General features: G+C 51.7%; 1 protein-coding gene across 2 annotated transcripts in view; it reads right to left on the bottom strand.

The window, feature by feature from the left end:
• The window catches only part of STK10 (serine/threonine kinase 10), a 119,005-nt gene extending 97,183 nt beyond the window's left edge, over positions 1 to 21,822 (bottom strand). Inside the window, exon 1 of one of the 2 annotated variants that reach the window (XM_029942859.1) lies at positions 21,473 to 21,822. In XM_029942859.1, the coding sequence (XP_029798719.1) occupies positions 21,473 to 21,628 (156 nt within the window). In that variant the 5' untranslated portion in view covers positions 21,629 to 21,822. The remainder of the gene's footprint in view (positions 1 to 21,472) is intronic. The other variant, XM_029942860.1, reaches the window with a different exon arrangement.
• Positions 21,823 to 21,828: the final 6 nt, after the last annotated feature.

Below are 21,828 nucleotides of genomic sequence, written 5' to 3'. Positions count from 1 at the left end.
TCCTTTACCAGGAGGAAGGTGGAGACCTTGGCAGGGCGGCCAGAGTGAGGGCCTGGTGAGCACGGCCACCACCTCACCCGCGCTCTCCCAGTGCCCAGCGGGCAGCATGGGGGAGAGCTGAGCTGGGCAAAAGCTACCCCCTCCATCATTCACCTTTCACTCCTGAGAGGGTCAAGGAGGCTTCCTGTCACCTCTTCCCCAACTTCCTTACTAGTATTTCCTCCCAGAAGTCAGGGAGGCCCAGGCAGGGACCGTTTTCCATGAGCACACAAAACCTGCCTTGCCCGGCACCCTGAAAGGCAGCATTGACCACAGGGCCAGGCCTCCAGCCGGGCGCCAGAGCCAACACCGAGGAAGGCCCGCTGCCCAGCACCTCGCTCAGATGACAGAGACCAGAGCCTGCCAGAAAGGGGCTAGCTGGTGCGGAAAGTGACTTGGCCAAAATTACATTCTTCAGAGCTCTGCTGGAGGCAGCAATCTATCACATCCACGCCAGAAGGCGTAATAAAGGCTGATGATAAAAACATCTAATGCTGTGCACTCACCATGTGCCTGGATGGGCCTTCAGTGGAATTTCTCACCTCATCCTCCACCCAGCCCTTGGAGATAACTATCAGTAACCCCAACTTCCAGATGAGAAAACAGAGGTTTCGAGAGGCATGGTGATCTGCCTCAGGTCACAGAGCAAGGGAGAGTGAAAGCAGATCCGAATGTGAATGCTGGCGGCCTTGCTCAAAGAGCCTGAACCCCAAATCTCTTCCCAACCAGCCCTCCCTGGGGAGCACCCAGCGCTCCTGCTGCACCTCCCACTGCTGAAGATAAATGAATTTAGACAACAGATAGCATGCTTGGCAGTTGCTAAGTACTTAAAATACCACACTTTAATCCACCCATGGGCCTTTAAGGCAGGCCTTTGCCATCAAGCCCATTTCCCAGATTAGCAGCCTAAGGCTCAAAGACTACCAGGACCCACCCAGGATTGTGAGCTGGGGTGGTCTCCTTACCCCCCACCTCAAGACCCAACCAGTGTTCCCTTGACTACACTAGGCTGCCAGGAATCAGTTTATTCTGGGTTCACTCATTCAACCATTATTCACTGAGCTCACCTTCTAGGGGAGGCCCTTTTCTAGTGAACAGATAGTTTCTGGTGTTAGGAGTCACTGCCCTCCCATGACATAATTCACCCTTCCAGATTTTCCTTCGGGGAGCTAACCCACCCTCATTCCTAGTCCCTAAAGTGCCCTGGAGCAGAATCCACCTCCACCTCTAGGAGTGGGTGGGTGACTCATGCGGGTCAATCAGAACATGATTGGCTCAGGGAGGAGGATGTGATCACGTCAGCCAATGAGCTGCGGCCTCAGAACAATAGCAGCACTGACTTTGAGATAACCACAAACCCCACTTTATGCTACCCTCCAGCGTAAACACGTCATGAAAGTGAAACTCGCTGAAGCAACACAGCCTAGAGAGGGCACAAAAGGACATGCTTTGACCCCCTCAGTTAATGTTTATACCAGTGAGGTACTTTGAAGAGCCTCATTTTATGTATAAGAAAGCTCATGCTCAGAGAGGTAAAGCCACTTGCTCAAGAACATACAGCAGATAAACAACGGGGCTGGGAGCTGAATTCAGGTCTATGTGGCTTTAGTGTCCATGCTCTTGACCTCTTTGCCAGTGGTCGACTTCTGCAAAGGGCCTGTCTGGGCCTCAGTTTCCCCCCTCTGCAGTAGCAGGGTAGGGGTAATGATGCCCATGCGCTCTCCGTGGTCTAATGCAAGGGCATCTTGGAGAGTGGGTCGGTCCTGGAAAGCTGAGGTTGGTCCAAGTGGATGGGGCACCTGTGGGAGTTGACAGGCAAGGAGTCCCATCAAGAACAAGTGGCTGTCTGTGGCCTCTGACGTCCATCTCTCCCACTGGCAGAGGCAAGGCTGGGGTCCAGCAAAGGATGGGGGAGCCCCCGCCCAGCCCGCCGCTGCTGGCTGGCAGTGACTAACGCCTCAGCCCACACCCTTGAGAGCAGACACACAGTGGCCACTTGTGTTTACTGGCCCAGGCACCTCAGCGGGAACAATCTTCCCCCTTGTGTGGTTCAGGCGCCCAGCCTGGAGGAGGTGGGCACAACCCTCCCAGCAGGGAGCTCCACCCCACCCAAGGGGCCAAGGCCAGGCCAGTCAGGTCCACTCGAGGGGCCAGGGGCTTCCTGAAAGTCCGTCACAAAGCGGCAGCTGCGGGAACAACCCGAGCCCACACCTCCCCTCCCAGCTGCAGGCTGATCACGGTGGCCCTCCCACCTCCTCCAGGGAAAGAGCTGAGATCACAGAACTCAGAAACCAGGAAAATGGTAGCCCCCTCTCCTAAATCCCAACGCCCTGGTGCCCTCTGCAGATGAGGAAACAGAGTCCACAAAAGTGACTGCAGCGACCGGGGTCAGTCTGGGACAGCTGCCATCCCCCTTGCAGATTCATAGCTCTTCTTTCCTTTAGCAACTGCCCCGTCCTCTGGGTGCAGGGGATTCAGGAGGAGCTGAGCCCACCCTGTCCCGGAGCTCAGCGCGGGCCCAGCTACGCGTGCCCAGCTACGCGTGCCTGGATCTCTCAGTCACCCCCGGCACTTCAGACTTGCACAAGTGACCCAAGGCGGGCCAACAGGGTTGTACCGAGGTGGATTGGGGGTTGTTTTGGTTTTGGGTTTTTTTTTTTTTTTTAACATTTATTTATTGTTGAGAGACAGAGAGACACAGAGTGCAAGCAGGGGAGGGGCAGAGAGAGAGGGAGATACAGAATCTGAAGCAGGCTCAGACATGGGATTCGAACCCACAAACCATGACATCATGACCTGAGCAAAAGCAGATACTTAACCGACCGAGCCACCCAGGCGCCCCTGGGTTGTTCTGGTTTTTTCGTAAAGTTATTAGGAAAGAAGGCTTTTCTTTCTCTGAGGTTGCTAACTTGGTAGAATGGAAGGATTTGACAGCACATGTGGCCATTCCTTCGGAGAGCCTGCTGAGGCCGAAGCCAGGACAAGGGAAGCAGGGCCCACAAATGGAGGAGGGCAGATGCCAAGGTCTGCGACACCTGGAGCCAGCTGTTCCTGAAGACAGGGTCTGCCCTTACACTTTTCAGTCACATGGGTAACTGGACTTGTCATTTGCCACCAAAAGGTAAGTACGCATGCTGTCTCTGGGGGTCATTCCAGCAGAGAGCAGGCGTCTGTGGAGGTGCTTCACCGCACACCACACATGTAACTAGGGCCACCTCGAAAAGGGCCACCAAGACCTCCAAAGTGATCTTCACCAAGGCCCCTCCAAGGACCTAACTGATAACCCAGGACACAAAGCCCTGAGTGGAAAACATGGTTACTACAGAAACCAGGGCATTCTTCTGCCAAAAAAACACCTTCCTCCCAAAAAGTAGAGATTTATATTTATTAAATTAATGAAAACAAGGAATAATGACAACTTCCAGCACTGGTGACAAAGCGGGTGGTAAAATGGGTATACTCCTTACTGACAAAATACAAAGATTCAATTTCTTTTTAATGTTTATTTTGGGGAGGGGAGGGAGAGACAGAGGATCTGAAATGGGCTCTGTGCTACACAGCAAGCCTGACGCAGGCCTCATACTCACAAACTACAAGATCATGACCTCAGGTGAAGTTGGATAACCGACTGAGCCACTCAAGCACCCGTTTTCAATCCTCCAAAGACAAAAATCAGGGGCGCCTGGGTGGCTCAGCCAGTTAAGCGTTTGACTTCAGCTCATGTCATGATCTCATGGTTCATGGGTTCGAGCCCCGCATCAGGCTCTGTGCTGACAGCTCAGAGCCTGGAGCCTGCTTCTGATTCTTTGTCTCCCTCTCTCTCTGCCCCTTCCCTACTTGTGCTCTGTCTCAAAAATAAATAAACCAAAAAAAATTTTTTAATAAAAAAAATAATAAAATCCTTAACAATCTCTTTTAAGCCTGTCAGCCCTCATTCTTAAGAATTTAAGGCCAGGAAATCATTCAAATAATGGCAACAAAAGAAATGTACTAGGATCATGGTCACAGTAATCCAGAACAATGGCAAAGAAAAAAAAAAAAAACAGAAAGAACCTAAATGTTCAATAGTAAGACAATGGTCAAATTCACTCAGTGGGATATTTAGGAGCCCTTTAAGATGATAAATAGGAAAACAATATAGTAATGAGAAAAAAATCATTAAGCCACAATAGTAAGTCAACAAAGCAGGGTAATTAAACGAGGCTAAGCTAGAACTTTGGGGAGACCGTGTGCACCTACAAATCAGGAGAACCGGAAAACGTGGCAGAAAGAATACAAGTGGCTTGTAACAGTTCACTTCCCTCAACAAAGTCTGACAATTACCCACAGGGGTCCCAGCAAGGACAGACCGAGGATGGCGGCCCAGAAGTAACCACTTTATCTTGACCTTGTGTTCAATGTACCCAGAGATGGGCACCCTTGTCCTCTCAGGAACCCTCTGGAGCTGCGCCATCCAATATGGCAGCTACCAGCCACACTGAGTAGAGGAGAAACAGCGCGTTCCTACCACTGCACGAAGTTCTTTGAACAGAAGGCTGCACCAGGCAGAAAATACTTTCTCATAAAGATGAGGGAGCATCTGAAACTCCCTCCCCTGTCCCAGACCCAGCCTCAGAGACGTGCATTTCTTTGTCTAGGAAGAAACAAAGGTCTCAAGTGCAAAAGGTGGGTAGAACCTCAGGTGGCGATGATCAGTCTGGAGTAGGTCTCCTAGCAACCTCACTGGAAGGCGGGGAGGCGGGCAGCTGTGAGGGAAGGCTCCCAGCTGACCTGTCAGATGCGCAGCCTGGGCGTGTGGGCCAGAGCCCAAGAATGGAGAAGGCTAAAGGTTTCTGTACTTCCTGTCCTCTGGATCCTGGATGGCTGTGCCAGGCACGTGTCAAAGACGGGCCAGGCCACTGGAACTAAGAAGAAGCTTGGTCTGTGTCCTACATACACAGCTGTGGTGTCCCTGCCCAAAAACGTTTTTTATCTGTGTGTGTGCTGGGGCCTGTCACCACTCACAGGAAAGGCTTCCACTCTGTTACGGACAGAGGAAAGCGCACAGCACACAAGGTCGCAGCAGGACTGGCAACGTGCAGGGGAAAGGGACCAATGTAAATCCAAGCAGAGTAGCCTGATGGCACCAGACGCCAAGCCAGGGACAGGCAGCCAATGTGGCCTTGGGTTCGGATTCCACGAGCCCCCTGGCTGGGGGAGTCGGTGGAGGAGGGGAGCCTGTGTACCATGGCCCAGGCTGCCAGAGGCTTGGGTCCTGTGGGGCCAGGAAGAAGGCCGACCAAGACGTCCTAAGGTCTCCTGAGGCGGGATAAGCGTCAGGATACATCCCCAGTATCCAGCGTAGGTCCATGAGGTAGGCAGCAGTGCAGCTGGCTGCTATTAAAAAATGAAGGCTCTGTCCCAGGTCACGCAGCTAGGAAGTGCGGTCAGGGCTCGACTCAGGCCCAGCCTTCTGCCCAGGACTCTTTCCCTTCAGGACCCCCCTACCCACCCCCCAGAGGAAGTATCTCCAGGGACTCCCACCCAGGTTCCATATGTGCCTGTCCTCCGTCTCTCCCTTCACTGCCTTCAACCAGAAACCCGTTTGGGGCAACCTTCAATGGCTCCCTGCTGCCGACGCGAATCCCCAAACTCCCCACCTGGGACACGGAGCCCTGGGGACTTACCCCTTCTACTTTTCCAGAATTCCACTACTCCTCCAAATACGCCCCCTGCTATGGCCAGTGCCCTCCTGCTTCCTACTTCCATGCCCTTCTTTCTGCTCTTTCCCCCTCTTTCCCCCTGCCCCGCAGAGTGCCTTCTGCATACCTGTGTTTATCCCACAAGGTCTAACTCCACAGCCTGTTCCATGAGGTGCTCTCAGAACCCCAACTCCCTATTACTATTCCACACCTTATTCAGGCTTTCTTCACAGACCTCCTGGTACCCCAGTCATCTGTGTTCAAAAATCCCCTCTCTGATGTGGTTGTAAGTCCATGTCTGATTCATTCTAGCCTCCCCCACAGAGCCCGGAATAGAACACTCGGTGGGTAGGAGGATGGGAGGGTGTGTACGTGGGAAGAAGGGACAGTGGGTGGGCAGACAGGTAGTGGATGGGTAGCTGGATGGACAGGTGGACGACGGGAGGGAAGGTGGATGGGTTAGTGGAAGAGAGGGAGGGAGAGAGGGTTATATAGAAGGATGGGTGTGTGGCAGGATGGACGGACAGGACAGTGAGTGAGCAGGAATCTGGACGGGTGGATGGGAGAACAGGTGTATGTGAGAGAGGAAGAAAGGAATGAAAGTATGACTGGGCAGTAAACAATCATTAAATCTTTTTTCCCCAAAAGGTACTAGAGCCTGCTTTGTTTTTTTTTAAGTTTGTTTATTTGAGAGAGAGAGCATGCACGTGTGCAGAGAGAGTGGGAGAGATGATTTCAAGCAGGCTCCATGCTGTCAGTGTGGAGCCTGATGCAGCACTCAAACTCGCAAACCATGAGATCATGACCTGAGCCAAAATCCAGAGTCCGATGCTTAACTGACTGAGCCACCCAGGTGCCCTGAGCCTACATGGTTGGCTTCTATGAACACCAGACTCTCTCCTTCCCCTAATTTTGCAGCCAAGAAAGTTTTTTCAACTGGCACCTACCTACCCCTACTCCATCCCACCCATGTCCCCTTCTTGGCCAACTTAGAAATGGGCAAATTTCCATCAAGTGATTGTAGAATGGAAATAGCACAGGACCTAGGTTCAAATTCCAACTCTGCTACTTACCAGCCAAGTGCCCTTTGGGAAGGCAAGAAACCAGACTTCAGTTTCCTGCAGAGATGTGGACAGTTCCAGAGACACATGAGAAAGTTTATAAATCACCATGGGTTAATGGTCAACTATTGGATATTACAGTCCTCCCTTAGGACCATGTGTGTTTGGTTTTCAAAAATCTAAAAACATGTTTAACTTGTTCACCAATATATCTGCCACCATGTTCAGCCACAGTATACATTAAGTATTTTTAAATTATGGATGGATGAATGAATTGACATTTGTACCTTTGTGCAAAAATAGAAATGATGTCCTAAGGGTAGAAAAGAAAGTGACAAGGGGCACCTGGGTGGCTCAGTCGGTTAAGTGTCCGACTTCGGCTCAGGTCATGATCTCATGGTTCGTGGGTTCTGGCCCCGCATTGAGCTCTGTGCTTACAGCTCAGAGCCTGGAGCCTGTCTTGGGATTCTGTGTCTCCCTCTATCTCTGAACCTCCCCTGGTCACATAGTGTCTGTCTCTTTCTCTCTCTCTGTTTCTCTCAAAAATAAATAAAACATAAAAAATTTTCTTGAAAGGAAAGTGATAAGAAGTCCATTTTCTCCTCAACATATTTATATTCCTGAATCTCTGGCAGTTCTCTGATTTCGAAAGCTGTCTCCTCTCTACCTTGGGGAAGCCAAAGCCTTTCACTGAGCAGGATATCCACACTTAATGCATCCTGCCAAGTGGAGAGAAACCACTTACTTCCCTATCAATAATCGCTGGGCCAAGTTGCAGCTCAGGACAAGCGAGAGACTGCCAAGTTTCAGAACAAGTGACACTTAAGGATGGCAAAGATTGGGAAACACAAAGCAGAGGAGCAGTACAGCTTCCAAAGACGGCCATTTAATCCTCTCTCCCGAGGGGAAGAGACGCCTGGAAAGCCATCCTGGCTCGGCAGGGAAAGGCTGAGCCTCCAAATCCTTCTGGACTAGCAAATAAAAAACCAAAACCCAACAGGATTAGCCTCCAAGATACCACACGGTGGCCTTGACAGAAAACGCCGGCAACCCGTCCAACTAGGCCCCGTATGTGGGAGTCTTCAGATCTTAGCTCTTCCAAGTGATGGGGCTCCAACCCCACCTAGTGCTGATAAGGGAGGTGAGAAGCAGCTGCTCCCACTTCTCTCAAGCCCCCTGGAGCCAGGGGAGGGCCCGCAGAGGAATGGGTGCTGAGTCACAGCAGGAGGGCAGTGCAGGGGTCAAGAGCTGAGAGGAGGGAGAGAAGACGGAAGCACCTTTCTCCAGGGCTCCTCCCTCCAGCGCCACCCAGACACTGTATCTGGCTTCCCTCCCTCCTCCTTCACCACCACCTCGGGGACCTGTGCTCTCATCACCCCGGCTTTCCAGGCGGTTCCAACCCTCAGAGCTTAAAACTGCTTTCACGCTACCCTCAACAGCACCTTTTGTGCTTCTGTCTGCTGTTGTCCTCACACAGCACACACTCATTAAAGAGAGACTGCAAGGGGCGCCTGGGTGGCTCAGTCCATCAAGCACCCAACTCTTGATCTCAGCCCAGGTCATGATCTCACGGTTTGCGAGTTCAAGCCCCTGCTTGGGATTCCCTCTCTCTCCCTCTCTCCCTGCTCCTCCCCACCACAAAAATAAAGAAATAAACATTAAAAAACAAAAGAGTCTTCAAAATATATTATTACAAAGAAGACAAACCACCCACAACCCTGTGAATGGACCTAGAAGGCATCATGCTAAGTGAAACAAAATGAAACGGAAAGACAAACACCTTATGATTTCACTTATACACGGAATCTAAAACACAAAGAAATGAACCAACAGACTCTTAAATACAGGGAACTGGCTGTTGCCAGAGGGGAGGTGGGTAGGGGGTGGTGAAATAGTTAAGGGAGATTAAGAGGCACAAACGTCCAGTTATAAGTCGTGGAGATAAAAATTACAATATAGGTCAATAATACTGTGATGTTGTTTGGGGACAGATGGTAACCGCTCATTGTGGTGAACGCGGGCGGAGTATCACACTGAATTACTGAATCGTTATGTGGTCTGCTAATAGAAACTAACAGAACACTGTTACACCGAAGTTAAAGACAAACACCCGTAAAGGCAGAGAAAACTGCCCTTAGCACTTTGTAGCACCTCCTGCCAGTGAATACTATGGCTGTACCCACCCTAACCTTCTCCAGCTGTGGGGTCCCGGGGGACTTACGTGACCTCCCTGTCCCTCACTTTCCTCCTCTACAATAAAGATGCTAGCAGGTCCTGTCTTGCGGGCTGTTGTGAGCATTCACAGAGCTTATTCACGGAGTTAATACGTGAAAGATGCTCGGAACCGGGCTGACGTGCAGCGAGCACCCACAAATGTTTGTTCACTGTTCTCTCTCTCCACAGATGTCTTCTTCCACACCTTATACAACTGGGGTTAAACTGTGCACACTGATCTGTCATTTTCATTTCGCTGAACAGTATGCACATATATCGTATGCAGTGACTGTCATGCCGTTTACCGACGCATCACAAACAGCCCTTTGGATCACAAAACACTTCCACAGTATCATCACCAATAGCCGCAGACTGTTCCGCTGAGGGGAGGGGCCATCACAGATCGGACACAGGGTCAGGGCACTCCACGCTGTCACACAGTGCTGCGTCCAGAGGTCCGAGACTTGATTGCGTGATGCCAGACAGCTCTCCAAAAGGCTGGGGGACGCTTCATGCCTCAAGGTCACGCAGGTGGGCAGCCCTCCCCACGCCCTGACCCACACTAGATACCATAAACATGGAAAGCTGGGGGCACCTGGGTGGCTCAGTCGGTTGAGAGTCCGACTTTGGCTCGGGTCATGATCTCGTGGTTTGTGAGTTCGAGTCCCACATCGGGCTCTGTGCTGACAGCTCAGAACCTGGAGCCTGCTTTGGATTCTGTGTCTCCCTCTCTCTGCCCCTCCCCTGCTCACACTCTGTCCTCTCTCTATCTCAAAGATAAACAAACTTAATAAACATGTAAAGCTGGGCTCAGGCCAGTCCTGCTGTATCCTGGCTGTGTGCCCCAGGGTCCTGGCCTCCCAAGACTGCAGGTATAAAGACACAGAACTGTTGAACCACCATGTGGCACACCTGAAACCAATAACACTGTACATGAATCATACTTCAATTACAAACAGAACACCCACAGTCCCAGAGAAAACTTCCATTACCATTTGAAACACCTCCTGCCTGGATTCCACGGTGTAGGACAGGACTTATGTCCCACTTGTGAGAGGGACGGTGTTATCCCCATTTTGCAGAGAAGGACACTGAGGCTCAGAGGGGTAATGTCACTTGCCCAAAGTCACACAGCAGAGGCAATGGCTGAGCTGGGACCTGCGCACCACCAAGCCAGGAGCCTCGGAGGCGGGGCTCCCTTGCGAGGGCTGGGGTGCCCCACAGACCTTCTGAGGTTCACCTTGCCGGCCACAGTAGACATTGTGCAGACCAGGCAGAGCCCCAGACAGAGGGGGCAATGAGTTTTTTGTCACCTCAAAGTGCGGTGGGGGTGGAGGGCACTGGAGGGAGAAGGAGGCTTGAAAAAGAGCCAGGGGAACTAGAGCCCACCAAGTAACAAAACAAAGGTAGAAGGAATGTCAAGGCCACACAGGGAAGCAGGCCAGCTCTGAGGGGTCACTGCCTCAGGGCGACAAAGCCAGCTTTGACTGCACGGGCCTCCTTGGGGGCCAGGAATTGGGTCTGGGCTCCCAGACAAAACAGCCTGCAGCTTTCCAGGAAGGAGGGCAAAGGCAGGCGCAGGGCAAGAGTGTGGCTCTTCCACCCCCAGAGCCGCAGGGAGTGAGACTGCCACCTTCTCAGAGGCTGGAAGGAGCCTCTTTATCCCTTCTTCAGCATAACACACAGCAAAAGAGTGAGAAGCCTTGGGCTGATCCCTAGGAACCCATCACACTAACTTCTATGCAAGAAGCAGCCTCCTGCGTGACCAACAAGGGGAGATGGTGTGCTGGTCACCCCGCAGAAGTCAGCAGCAACACAAGCACAACATTTGCTGCCTCCTCCATTCTGCACACTATGGTGAGGACTGGCCGGGTCTCAGTCTTCTATTAAGCTCTCTAAGGGAAGCACTAGTTTGATCCTCATTTTATAGCTCGAGATACTGAGGGGCTCAGAGAGGTGAGGTAACTTCCCCAAGTCACACAGCAAGTAGGCAGAGAAATGAGGAAACAGCTCAGCACTGATCCCTGTGCCTACCCTACACGCATCATCCCAGTGCAGGGCCGCCTACAGGGAGAGGAAGATGGGGCTGGCATTTACTCATTGGTCGTTCAGTCATACAGGAGAAATTAACTGAGCATCTATTATGTTAGCCACACAAAAAAGGAGAACTCCCTGCCTTCGGGGACCTTACATCTTCCAGAGAGGAAAGAAAAGAAGCAAGAAGACACACACAGGAAACCCAGTTTGTGACTGGAGCTCCCAAGGAAATCAGCAGAGAACTGTCACCAGGGAGGGATGGTCAGGGCAGGCCTCTCTGTGAGGGGACATGTAAATTGAGACCCAGAAGATGAGAAGGAGCCCTGGCTGCACAGAGTAGGAGGAAGAAAGTGAGAGGCAGCAAGAACGGCAAGTGCAAAGGCCCTGAGACAGAAAAGGGATGTCCTTCCTTCAACTCCTCTCAGTGGGCCCACCCTCCTCCCCTCCCCCACTGGACAGAGAGGCTGGCTAGAGTTAACTCTTTAGTTATCCGCACAGAGGTTAAACCTCTGGAGTCTCAGGGCCTCAGTTATGGCTCTGGTATTGCCGGTTAGTGAAGAAACAAAGTAAGCAAGTTATGGGGAAAGGGAAAAAAAAAAAAAGTGTAGCAAAGGGGAAAGCAGAGAGAAAGGGGAAGAGAGAAAAGTGTGGGTGAAGAAGAAGGTGAGTACAGGGGAGGAGGGAGAAGGGGGTAGGGAGAAAGGGGAAGGGAGAAGGAAGCTCTTGGCGGTAAAGTGCCTCCTTCCCTTGCTGGCAGCCCTCAGGAGGACCCAGAACCTTAGGGTGCTGGGACACCAGCAGGCCCACACCCGCCAGAGCCCCGGGAGGAGGCCAGGGGCACCCAGCTTCCCCTGCCACTTCCTGTGTGAGCCTGAGCCCTGCCGACACCAGTCACCACTTCCTCTGCGTGAGAGGCCGCCGCCCCCATCGCGGGGCTCAGATCCAGCCAAGGCTGAGGCAGGCCTAGGAAGGAGGGTCCCGTTCCTGGGCACGGAGGCACCAAGGCCACAGGGAGACACCACACTGAAGTGACCCTGGAACTTCTCCTCACACTAAGCCGCCCCACCCCCGTCTTTCCCTCCACACCGTACAGAAGGAAAGGCTCAGGCCCCTAGCCAGAAACATCTAGATTCAAGTCCCAGCCTCGCCATGGAAAAGCTGTGTGAGCCTAAGCAAGTCTATGGTGCACTTCTCTGGGCCTCTGCTCCCGCAGGTGCGGTGACAGGCCGCTGACCCTTGCCTCTCAGGAGCTCAGCAGAACCATAAACGGGGGGCAGATGAGAACAGCATCCCGTTCACCTCGTTAGCCTTGGAACCCGCAGCGCCAGGCACACGGCAAGTACTCAGTGAAGACTTCTAAAGGCTAACGTGGACTTGAGCTTTTCCACGGTCCTGGGCCAAGTGATTCACGTGAGTTATCTCACTCTCCAACCCCATCCTAGGGCTGTCGTGCCGCTGAAGACACAGAGGCACAGGGAAGGACTTTTCCCAGGATCACACGGCCCAAGGAGGCAGAGAGCTGGGCTGTAACTCCAGAAACTCATCCTCGCCTGGTGCTGCCTCTGATGCAAACATGAGTTTCCCTTCCCACCTCACCCTCCCTAACTTCATGCTTCTTCCTAACTACCATCCCTTGCTCTCTAGAATCTTCCATGCCTCCCACCCATGGCACAAGATCTCATCCTTGGATTGCTTGCCTTCCATCAGTTCCTCTCCCTGGGCTCTGACTTGGGTCCCAACCACAGATCTGGCCTTTCCTCCTACCCCACCTGCTCCAGCCACCAGGGTGTAGCCCCTCTGTCCCCGCCTTCTCTCATTACCGGCCACCCTGGCCTTGGGCAGCCAGGAAACCTGGCTCTGACATCCCCCAACTGCCCCACTCTGGTGACCATCCAGAAATAGCTCCTCTCTAACACCGCCTGAGGCTGATCCGGTCAGTCCCTGGACACACATTACCTGAGCTCAAAACCAACACAACCAAATTCCTCACCATTCAAGGCCTTCTTGATTGGGCTCCCAAACGGTATTCTTGATCTGGCCCTGCCCTAGCCAGCCCCTCAGGCCATGCCCAGCTCCCAAACCCACTGACCACTGGACTTGAGGTGGCAACGGAAGCGTGTAGAGGGGCCCAGGAGGAAGGCACAAGGTGTTGGTAAACATCAGAGGCCGGCTGTGCACTGCACCGTGTAAGCGGGCACGCGTCACTACTGAGCACCTGAAATGTGGCTGGAACAGACTGAGAGGTGCCGTAAACACAAACACAAACGGATTTCAAAGACTTACTATGGAACCAGAATACTAAATATCTCTTTTATTCTGTAATGATTATATGCTGAAATGATACTTTGGATATATTGAGTTAAATAAAACATACTATTAAACTGGTGGCGAACAGCAAAATAATATAAAAACAGGAAGGGGGACAAAACATAAGAGACTATTTTTTTAATTTTTTTCAACATTTATTTATTTTTGAGAGACAGAGCATGAATAAAGGAGAAACAGAGAGAGGGAGACACAGAATCCAAAGCAGGCTCCGTGCTCGAACAGCAAGATCATGATCTGAGCTGAAGTCGGACACTCCACCAACTGAGCCACCAGGTGCCCCATAAGAGACTCATAAACACAGAGAACAAACAGGGTTGCTGGAGGGCGTGTGGGTGGGGGGATGGCCTAAATGGGTGATGGGCATTGAGGAGGACACTTGTTGGGAGGGGCACTGAGAGTTAGACACAGGGGATGAAATCACTGGATTCTACTCCTGAAATCATCATTGCACTAAATGCTAACTAATTTGGATGTAAATCAAAAAATTAAAACAGTGGTGCTTGGGTGGCTCAGTGGGTTGAGTGTCCGACTTCGGCTCAGGTCATGATCTTGTGGTTTGTGGGTTCAAGCCCTGCATCGGGCTCTGAGCTGTCAGCTCAGAGCCTGGAGCTTGCTTCAGATTCTGTGTCTCCCTCTCTCTCTCTGCCCCTCTCCTGATCACACTGTCTCTCTCTGTATCTAAAATAAATAAATGTTAAAAAAAAATTTTAAACAAAACAAAAACACAAAATCAGTGGCCAACAGACACATAAAAAGATGCTCAACATCACTGATCATCAGGAAAATGCAAATCCAAACCACAATATACCACCTCACACTCAGAATGACTAGTATCAAAAATAAGAAACAAGAGTAGGTGAGAATGTGCAGAAAAAGAACCACACCCCCCCCACCCCGCCCCGTGCACTGCTGGTAGGAATGCTAACTGCTGAAGCTACCGTGGAACACAGTATGGAGGTTCCTCAAAAAGTTAAAAATAGAAATAGTGCACAACCCAGTATTTCCACTACAAGGTATTTACCCAAAGAAAGTGGAAGTACGAATTCAAAAAGACATAGACATATGCACCTTGATGTTTACTGTAGCATGGTTTACAACAGCCAAGATATGGAAGCAACTCATGTGTCCAGTGATGGATAAATGCCTAAAGAAGACGTGGTGTTGTATATCACCATGCAGGTCTTGCCATCTGGGACAACGCGGATGGACCTAGAGGGTATGACGCTAAGTGAAGTCAGTCAGAAAGAAAGACCAGGGTCATATGATTTCACTTATATGTGGAATCTAGGGAAAAAAGCAACAAGGCAACCAAAAACAGACTCACAAATACAGAGAACAGATTGGTGGTAGCCAGAGGGAAGGGGGGCTTTTATGTGACACACGATTTCAAAATGCTGGCAGTCACTTCAAATTTGGTTCAGCCACCGAGGGGGCCATACAAATCAGTGGGCAGGCGGGCAACCTGAGGCCTCACTATCTGACCTCTCTCCCGGCCCAGGCTTCCTTCTCTCTGGCGTGCTAGCACCAGCCCACCTATCCTGCCTGGTGGAAGCTTCCCCTTCCTCCACTTTCCCTCCAGCAGGACCCCCTATTTCCTCCCCTCTCCCCCCACCAAGCAGCAGCAGGGGCTGCAGGCCACACTGAGCACCTCCTATGAGCCAAATGCAGTGCCCTTCGTGTGGGGTGAGCACTAGTCTCAGTCCCACTGTACACATGAGAAAACCGAGGCCCAGAGACAAGCCACTCGCCCCAGATCGCCCAGCTGCTAAGTGGGACAGCCAGGATTCAAATCCTGGTCCATGTGGCTGCAAGGCCTGAGGTTCTCAACATAATGCTTAGGGACCTGCCACATAGACACGAATAAACAGTTTGCCAAACTGAATCGAGCCAGTTCATCCCAATGAGGCAGGGGTGCCCAGCTGGAGCAATTTTGCTTCCCAGAGGGCACGTGGCAACGTCTGGAGACATTCCTGGCTGTCACTACTAGGGGGCCGAGGGGGAGGTGGTACTGGCCCTGGTGGCACTTCCAATGAGTAGAGGCTAAGGATGCTGCTAACATCCAATAATGCACGGACGGCCCCTACAACAAAGACCTGCTGCCCAAGACGTCAACAATGCCAAGGTGGTGAGCCCTGGCATTAAGAGCCAAGCTACCGTCACCAGCTAGACCCCAAGACCTGACCTGTACTGCTCACCTGCTTGTACCCACCGACATTTGTCCCACCTTTTCCCTTAGGCTCTTCCTTCCAACTATCTCTCAACTCAGGCAAAAGGCCCGATGGACATAGCATCCCCGAAGGAAACCGAAACTCCCCCTTGAGCACTAAGGACGGCCAGGACAAACTCCACTGGCCCAGACCACCCGGACCAGTTTGAGCCCAACCCCCAACCTACACCTGCACAGATGGACCACGGAGGGAGCTGCAGAATGACTGACAGTTACCTTCCCCTCATTATGATACTAAAATCTCTGCCTAAGGAGCACAAGCCTCATTTATGTAACATACAACGTGCATATCAGTATGTTTCCTCAAGGTGTGTGCGAGGCTCCCCTTCCTAACTATTCATCCTAACCCTAAACAAAAGGAGCCCATTCACCCCTGCTCCAGGAATCCCAGCTTTATTCCCCATGCTGTCCTGAAAGTTTCCGTGTGACAGCTCTACCTGGTGTAGTCTATCTGGGAGTCCGCAAGGAGCGAACTCGTGCTGGTTCTATCTCACTAAAACACGTATTTCTTCCTTGTCCCCAGTTAAACAGCAGTAACTGGCCAGGACCTTCTGATTCAAGAGCATCAACAATAACAAAGTATCTTCCTTTCCGGCCCACTTCCTGGGTGGGGACCAGGAGCTAGGAGTATGATACTGCCTCTCAGCATCTTCGGCCCTCCCATCCTCTGACTTATCACCTTCATTTACAAATAAGAGCCTGAGGCTCAGAGTGGGAGGTCCCTAACTTGGGTTTCCACCCCATTTCTTCCCTTAATCACCCAGTTGTACCAGCCTAAGCGGCAGCTGAAACAGGGCTGTTTTCTGGGGGCTGTGGGGTGGCAGGCCCTGCGGTGGCCGTCCCCCACCCCCACCCTCCGGCATCTGGGTAACCTCCAGAGGCCAGGGGACCCGAATGGAAGTAGGGGTTAGGGATCTGGTTAAATGTTTAGCTCACATCGCCAGGGCCTGTGCTAAATCAGCTGCTCAAGAGATGCCCCCTCCCCCCAAAAGGTGGGCAACACCCCAGGAAGCTAGGGCCCCTGGAGTGTAGGACCGTGCCAGGAACACACTCACAATAGCACGGACTTCTATTTAAAAACACTAGGCTGAGCCGGAAACAAGGTTACTGCCTGGGGGCAGATCTCTTTCCGGAGGAGGAGGAGGGGAGGCACACAGACCGAGCCCCAGAGGAAGTGGAAACCCGGAAACCCCAGGCCTTAAAACTAAGGGCAGGAGAGGAGGTGAAAGCATGATTCTGGCCGGGAGGGGCTGAAGGCCAGACCGCAGGCTCCCACCTCACTGGACGTCCCTTTTTGCCAGCTTTGTCTGAAATCGCAGGCCAGGATGTGGCACTTGAAGGGTGAGGGTTAACAATGGCTCTCTGAACCCAAGGGCACCTGAGGTCCCCAAGGGGGGCTGACCTTTCCAAGGCCCCAGAGAACTCGGGGATTGGCCCTCCGCGAGAGCAAGGGGCAAAAGGAAGCCTCTACTAATCCCTCTCATTTTCCTTTAAAAACCACCCTCAAATAGGCCAGTAACTCCCTTCTGGGAGATGAGCCTAAAAAAGGATTTGAAACACAAAAAAGAACTTTACCAGCAGACCAGTTCATCAACGTACAGCTCAGCGATAATGCTCACTTTGGAAATGCCGACTCAGTCCCAAGACCACTGATAGATTACGGAACAATTTCATCAAGATGCTTAAATATGTTTGCTTACGGGCAGTTTTGTCTGCCAGAAACACTAGGTGAGCACAGAACACTGCACCCAGCTAAATCAAGCTGCGAAGAAATGCCCACAACACGCGGGCATGCACCTCAAACATCTGTCAGCGACCTCTGGGCCACGGCCCTCCACGTTTGGGTCCCACTTAGTGCGGGATTTCAGATAACCCTCCTCCCACGGCTCCCACCTGCCTTGCGCACCCGCACACACAGCACGGGCAGCTCTTTCTCACCCTACCGTGCTATGTTTATTGTAGTGTGTTTGGATTTCTTATCGGCAAAGCTTGTGTACAACTGTACCAAGGGGTTCTTAGCTTATCTTTTTTTTTTTTTTTAATGGGCTCCTGCTGCCATTTTTAAGCACTGTGCCCTTAGCAGCATGTGTTAGAAGGCGTCTGTTCTTTACTGATTTTGCACAGCTCTAAGATTTTTAGGAACGCTTATTTTACGTTACAGCAGAACTAACTATACTGTGTAAAGTGCTTAGCACAGCGCATAGCACTTATTAGCATTTAATCATTAAAAAAAATCATTTCACTAAAAAAGTTAAATATCCAGTAAGTTAAGATCAAGGCGGTACTGAGCCATCATGTAAAGTATGTAGGAGGCATTTAGAATGATACAGAAAGGGGTTTTAGGAATGAAACATGGCATAAAACACTGTAGGTATGTATGATTATGTGATTACATCCCTGCATTAAAACTTTTTCACCATAAAAACTGATAAAGTCTGGAAGGAAATATATCAAAATGTGAACAGCAATGGATGTGACTTGTGTTTTTCTTTTTACCTAAAAAAAAAAAAAATAGTTCTTTGTATACTCCCAGTTTTGCAAAATCATAAGCCTTTTAACAGCTTAAAGGTAATGTAAAATAGTATTCAAGAAGCAGAAAAATGGGGGGCCTGGTTGGCTCAGTTGGTGGAGCATGTGACTCTTGGGTCAGGGCTGTGAGTTTGAGCCCCATTTTGGGGGGTAGAGGTCACTTAAAAATAAAATTTTTTTTAAATGTTTATTTATTTTTGAGAGAAAGAGTGTGAGGGGAGGAGGGGCAGAGAGAGAGGGAGACACAGAATCCGAAGCAGGCTCCAGACTCTGAACTATCAGCACAGAGCTTAATGTGGGGCTCGAACTCACCAACGGTGAGATCATGACCTGGGCTGAAGTTGGCTGCTTAACCAACTGAACCACCCAGGCGCCCCCAAAATCAAATCTTTAAAGAGAATAAAAAGGCAAAACAAATAATCTCAGACTGCTAACTCAACTCTTAAAGTTTATTTTTATTTTGAGGGGTGCCTGGGTGGCTCAGTCAGTTGAGCTTCCAACTGCAGCTCAGGTCATGATCTCGCGGTTGATGGATTCGAGCCCTGCATCGGGCTCTGTGCTAACAACTCAGATCCTGGAGCCCACTTTGGATTCTGTGTTTCCCGACTCACAGTCTCTCTCTCTCTCTCTCTCTCTCTCTCTCTCTCTCTCTCTCTCTCTCTCTCTCAAAACTGAATAAACGTTAAAAAATAAAGAAAAAAATTTTTGGAAATGATATAAGAATTTTGAAACCACCTATATATTGTAACATTTACTTTGTATCTAGTAAGGAGCTAGAAATGATTTTCTTTTGGAATCAGTTTGCACCCTACAAGCATTAGGTGAGAAGGACCCTGACTCCGCCCAAAACTAATCCAACCCTACTCTTTCTCTCCTGAGGCCACATGTCAGTTTATCAGGGAGAAGAGGGGAAAGGGGGCTCCCTATCTTGAGACTGTGAATGTTTAGGCTCTGAACTTCTGCAAGACTCATCGGGAAACCTGTAATCAGAGTCTTGTCCTGACAAGCACCTGACAAATTAGGATTTCTAAGGCTTCATTAGCCACGGAAGTCCTCAAGAAGGACTTCGCCACACTGGGGCCAAGAGAACCTGCTTCTTCAGAGACAAGAAAGAGGACATGGTGCCACCACTTCCCCAGTTCACAGCCAGCTAGCTCCCCAGGCACTGTGTCACAGTGTAACTCCTGGTCCCAGCCATAAACCCTAGATGGGACTTTCAGCCTTTGCTGCTGCGGTGGCCACACCAGGAACAATGAAGGGGAAAGAGTTATGGCCCCTGATGAAGAGTCTTCAGTAAAGCAACACCTGCTTCAACTTCAACATCAGGAGACTGAGCAAGCAGCACTTCAGAATAGGAAGCCTGGGTGACAGGCACCGCCCATACAAGATGGGTGTTCCTTAGCTGGTTACTAAGGAAAGTGTCAAACTGAAGCTCAGAGCCTGGGTTCTAGTCCCTTCTGGGGATACTGGGGCCAGTATCCCCACACAGAACATGAGATTGGGTTGGATCAGCTATCACACACCTCCCTCGTCTTAATTACAAGAAAACCGTGGGTTCTGAAGTGGTGTGACGGAGTTTTACCAGGCTAAAGCAGGCGGAAATGACAAGTGAAACTGACAAGGGGAAATCTTACCAGCATAAAAGCAAAGTTCTGCATTTAGGTTTGAAAGAAAATGAGCCATATGGAGCCGGGTTACGCTGAGGGGGAAAGGGATAAGACTGCAATTGAAAGCCAGCCCCTAACAGACAAAAAAAAAAAACCCATCAGCGAGAGCCAACAGCAGGATGCGCTAAAAACACCAACTGAATCTAGTGGACAAAAAGGATGTGGCCAGCTGACCAAGGGTCCAGTTGCCCTCAAGGTGGACAGGGCACATCTGCAAGAGCGGGCTCTGACTGGACAAGGCAAGGCAGCATGTCCAGGAAGAGAGCTGCAAGGCTGAGGGCAGTCCCCTGAGGCCACTAGGAAGAAGATGCAGCTGTGAGAAGGGTAAAGAAAAGTTGTGCCAAGTAAAGAATGTGTTGGCTGTCCTCAAAGACATGCAGAGCCCTCAAGCAGAGAAGGGGCAGCAAATCAAGGCAGCCCGAAAGCCATGAGTGTGAGTGAGACAGAGGCCTGCTTCTCCAACCACAGGACCTCCCCTCCGGTGGGGGTCCTACCCTACAACAGGAAGTGTGGGCTCGGAGGGGAGGTGGTGAGGTAACAAAGCAGGCACCCACACAGGCCTGGTTGGCCTCAAAACTGCCTCTAGGAGCAGCACTTCTGAAACTTAGTGGCGCTTAGCAATCACCTGAGCATCTTGTTAACACGCAGACTCTAACTAAGCGGGGCTGGGGCGGGACCTGCACGTCTGCATTTCTAATAAGCTCCCCGGTGATGCTCATGCTGCTCCCCTCTAGGGACTGCACTTGGGTAACTAGGCTCTAAGCCACTTTCAGAGCAGGGAGCAAGTCCTGACCAGGTGGTCCAGCCTCTTAAAGGGCTACTGGAGCCCAATTTGGGAAGGAAGACCCCTCCTGGAGCAACGGGGGGGATTCTCTCAGTAAAGGTTCAGGGAAGGGTGGAGTCAAGCCCTACGTGTTTGGGTCCCCAGTACAACTCAGCATTTCAGACTTGGTTCACAGGAGCAGGAACCAGACAATGAACTGCTGCAAACGTGTCTAGAATTAATCAGCTCTGCCCCACCCACCATCCCTCCACAAAAGCTCTCTGCTCCCTTATTCCCCTAGGGGAAAGGTGACTGCAAACTGGAAGGCTCCCCGGCTGTGACTCACACACAGTCAAATCCGATCCCCGCAGCCTAATATTCAGAGTCCTGACCTCCCCTTCCTTCTGCCTAGCCCGAGTCCACTTTTCCAAGCCCAACATCTCACTCTAGGGCCACCTCCTTTCCTGGCTCTGGCTCAAGTTCAGGTGTGTCCCCAGCTCTACCGATCCCAACCCTTTCAGACGCGGCCGAAGTTTCTCGGTCTCCGCGCCTCAGCATTCTCACAGCATCAGTATGGCCTTAAAAACTATGCCTAGAATCCGTTTTACGGCGGATGCCTCGGCTTGGACGCCAAGGTCCTATAAGCGCCCCTTTGTCTCCCCCTGCGGCGCCGAGCGCGGTGCTGGACGCACAGGAAGTACTCAGAAACGAGCTGGGGGAGCAGCCGTGCCCGGAGGGGGCGCCCAGCACGCAGGCACCAGCGTTTGGTCTCCCCAAAGAACAACAGTCCCCAGGACGGGAGCGCGGGACCCCGAGTTTAGGGCCGGCAGCCCTTCTGAGCCAGGACCAGGACTGATCGGGGCCCGCGCCCCTTCCTTCCGGAGCCGGTCCACGCGCCCGGGACCACCCATCCCCAGCGCCCTCACCTTGTAAACCTTTCCGAAGGCGCCGTCGCCTAGCTCGCCCACGATCTCCCACACTTCGTTGGGGTCCACGTCCCGGCGGACGTGCTCATATTCGCGGGACTTTCTCTTCTCGAAGGTAGACAGGCGCAGGATGCGACGAAAATTGGCGAAAGCCATGGCTGGGGGCGCGCGAGCCGGAGGGCGAGGTGGCGCCGGCTACGGCTCCGGCTCGGGCTCAGGCTGTGGCTCCGGTGGCCGCGAGGAGGAGGGGCTGGAGAACGCCGCGGCGCTCGTGGGTTCTCCCCAGACCCGCCCTTCCCCGCAGCCCGACCCCGGTCAAGTGCGCCCCGGGCTGCGCGCGGCGGGAGCACCCGGAA

Source organism: Suricata suricatta, chromosome 6 (assembly GCF_006229205.1).
Source record: "Suricata suricatta isolate VVHF042 chromosome 6, meerkat_22Aug2017_6uvM2_HiC, whole genome shotgun sequence".
In the NCBI taxonomy this organism is placed as follows: Eukaryota; Metazoa; Chordata; class Mammalia; order Carnivora; family Herpestidae; genus Suricata; species Suricata suricatta.
Note: the sequence above shows the minus strand (reverse complement) of the source record. Positions and strands in the feature narration are given on the sequence as shown.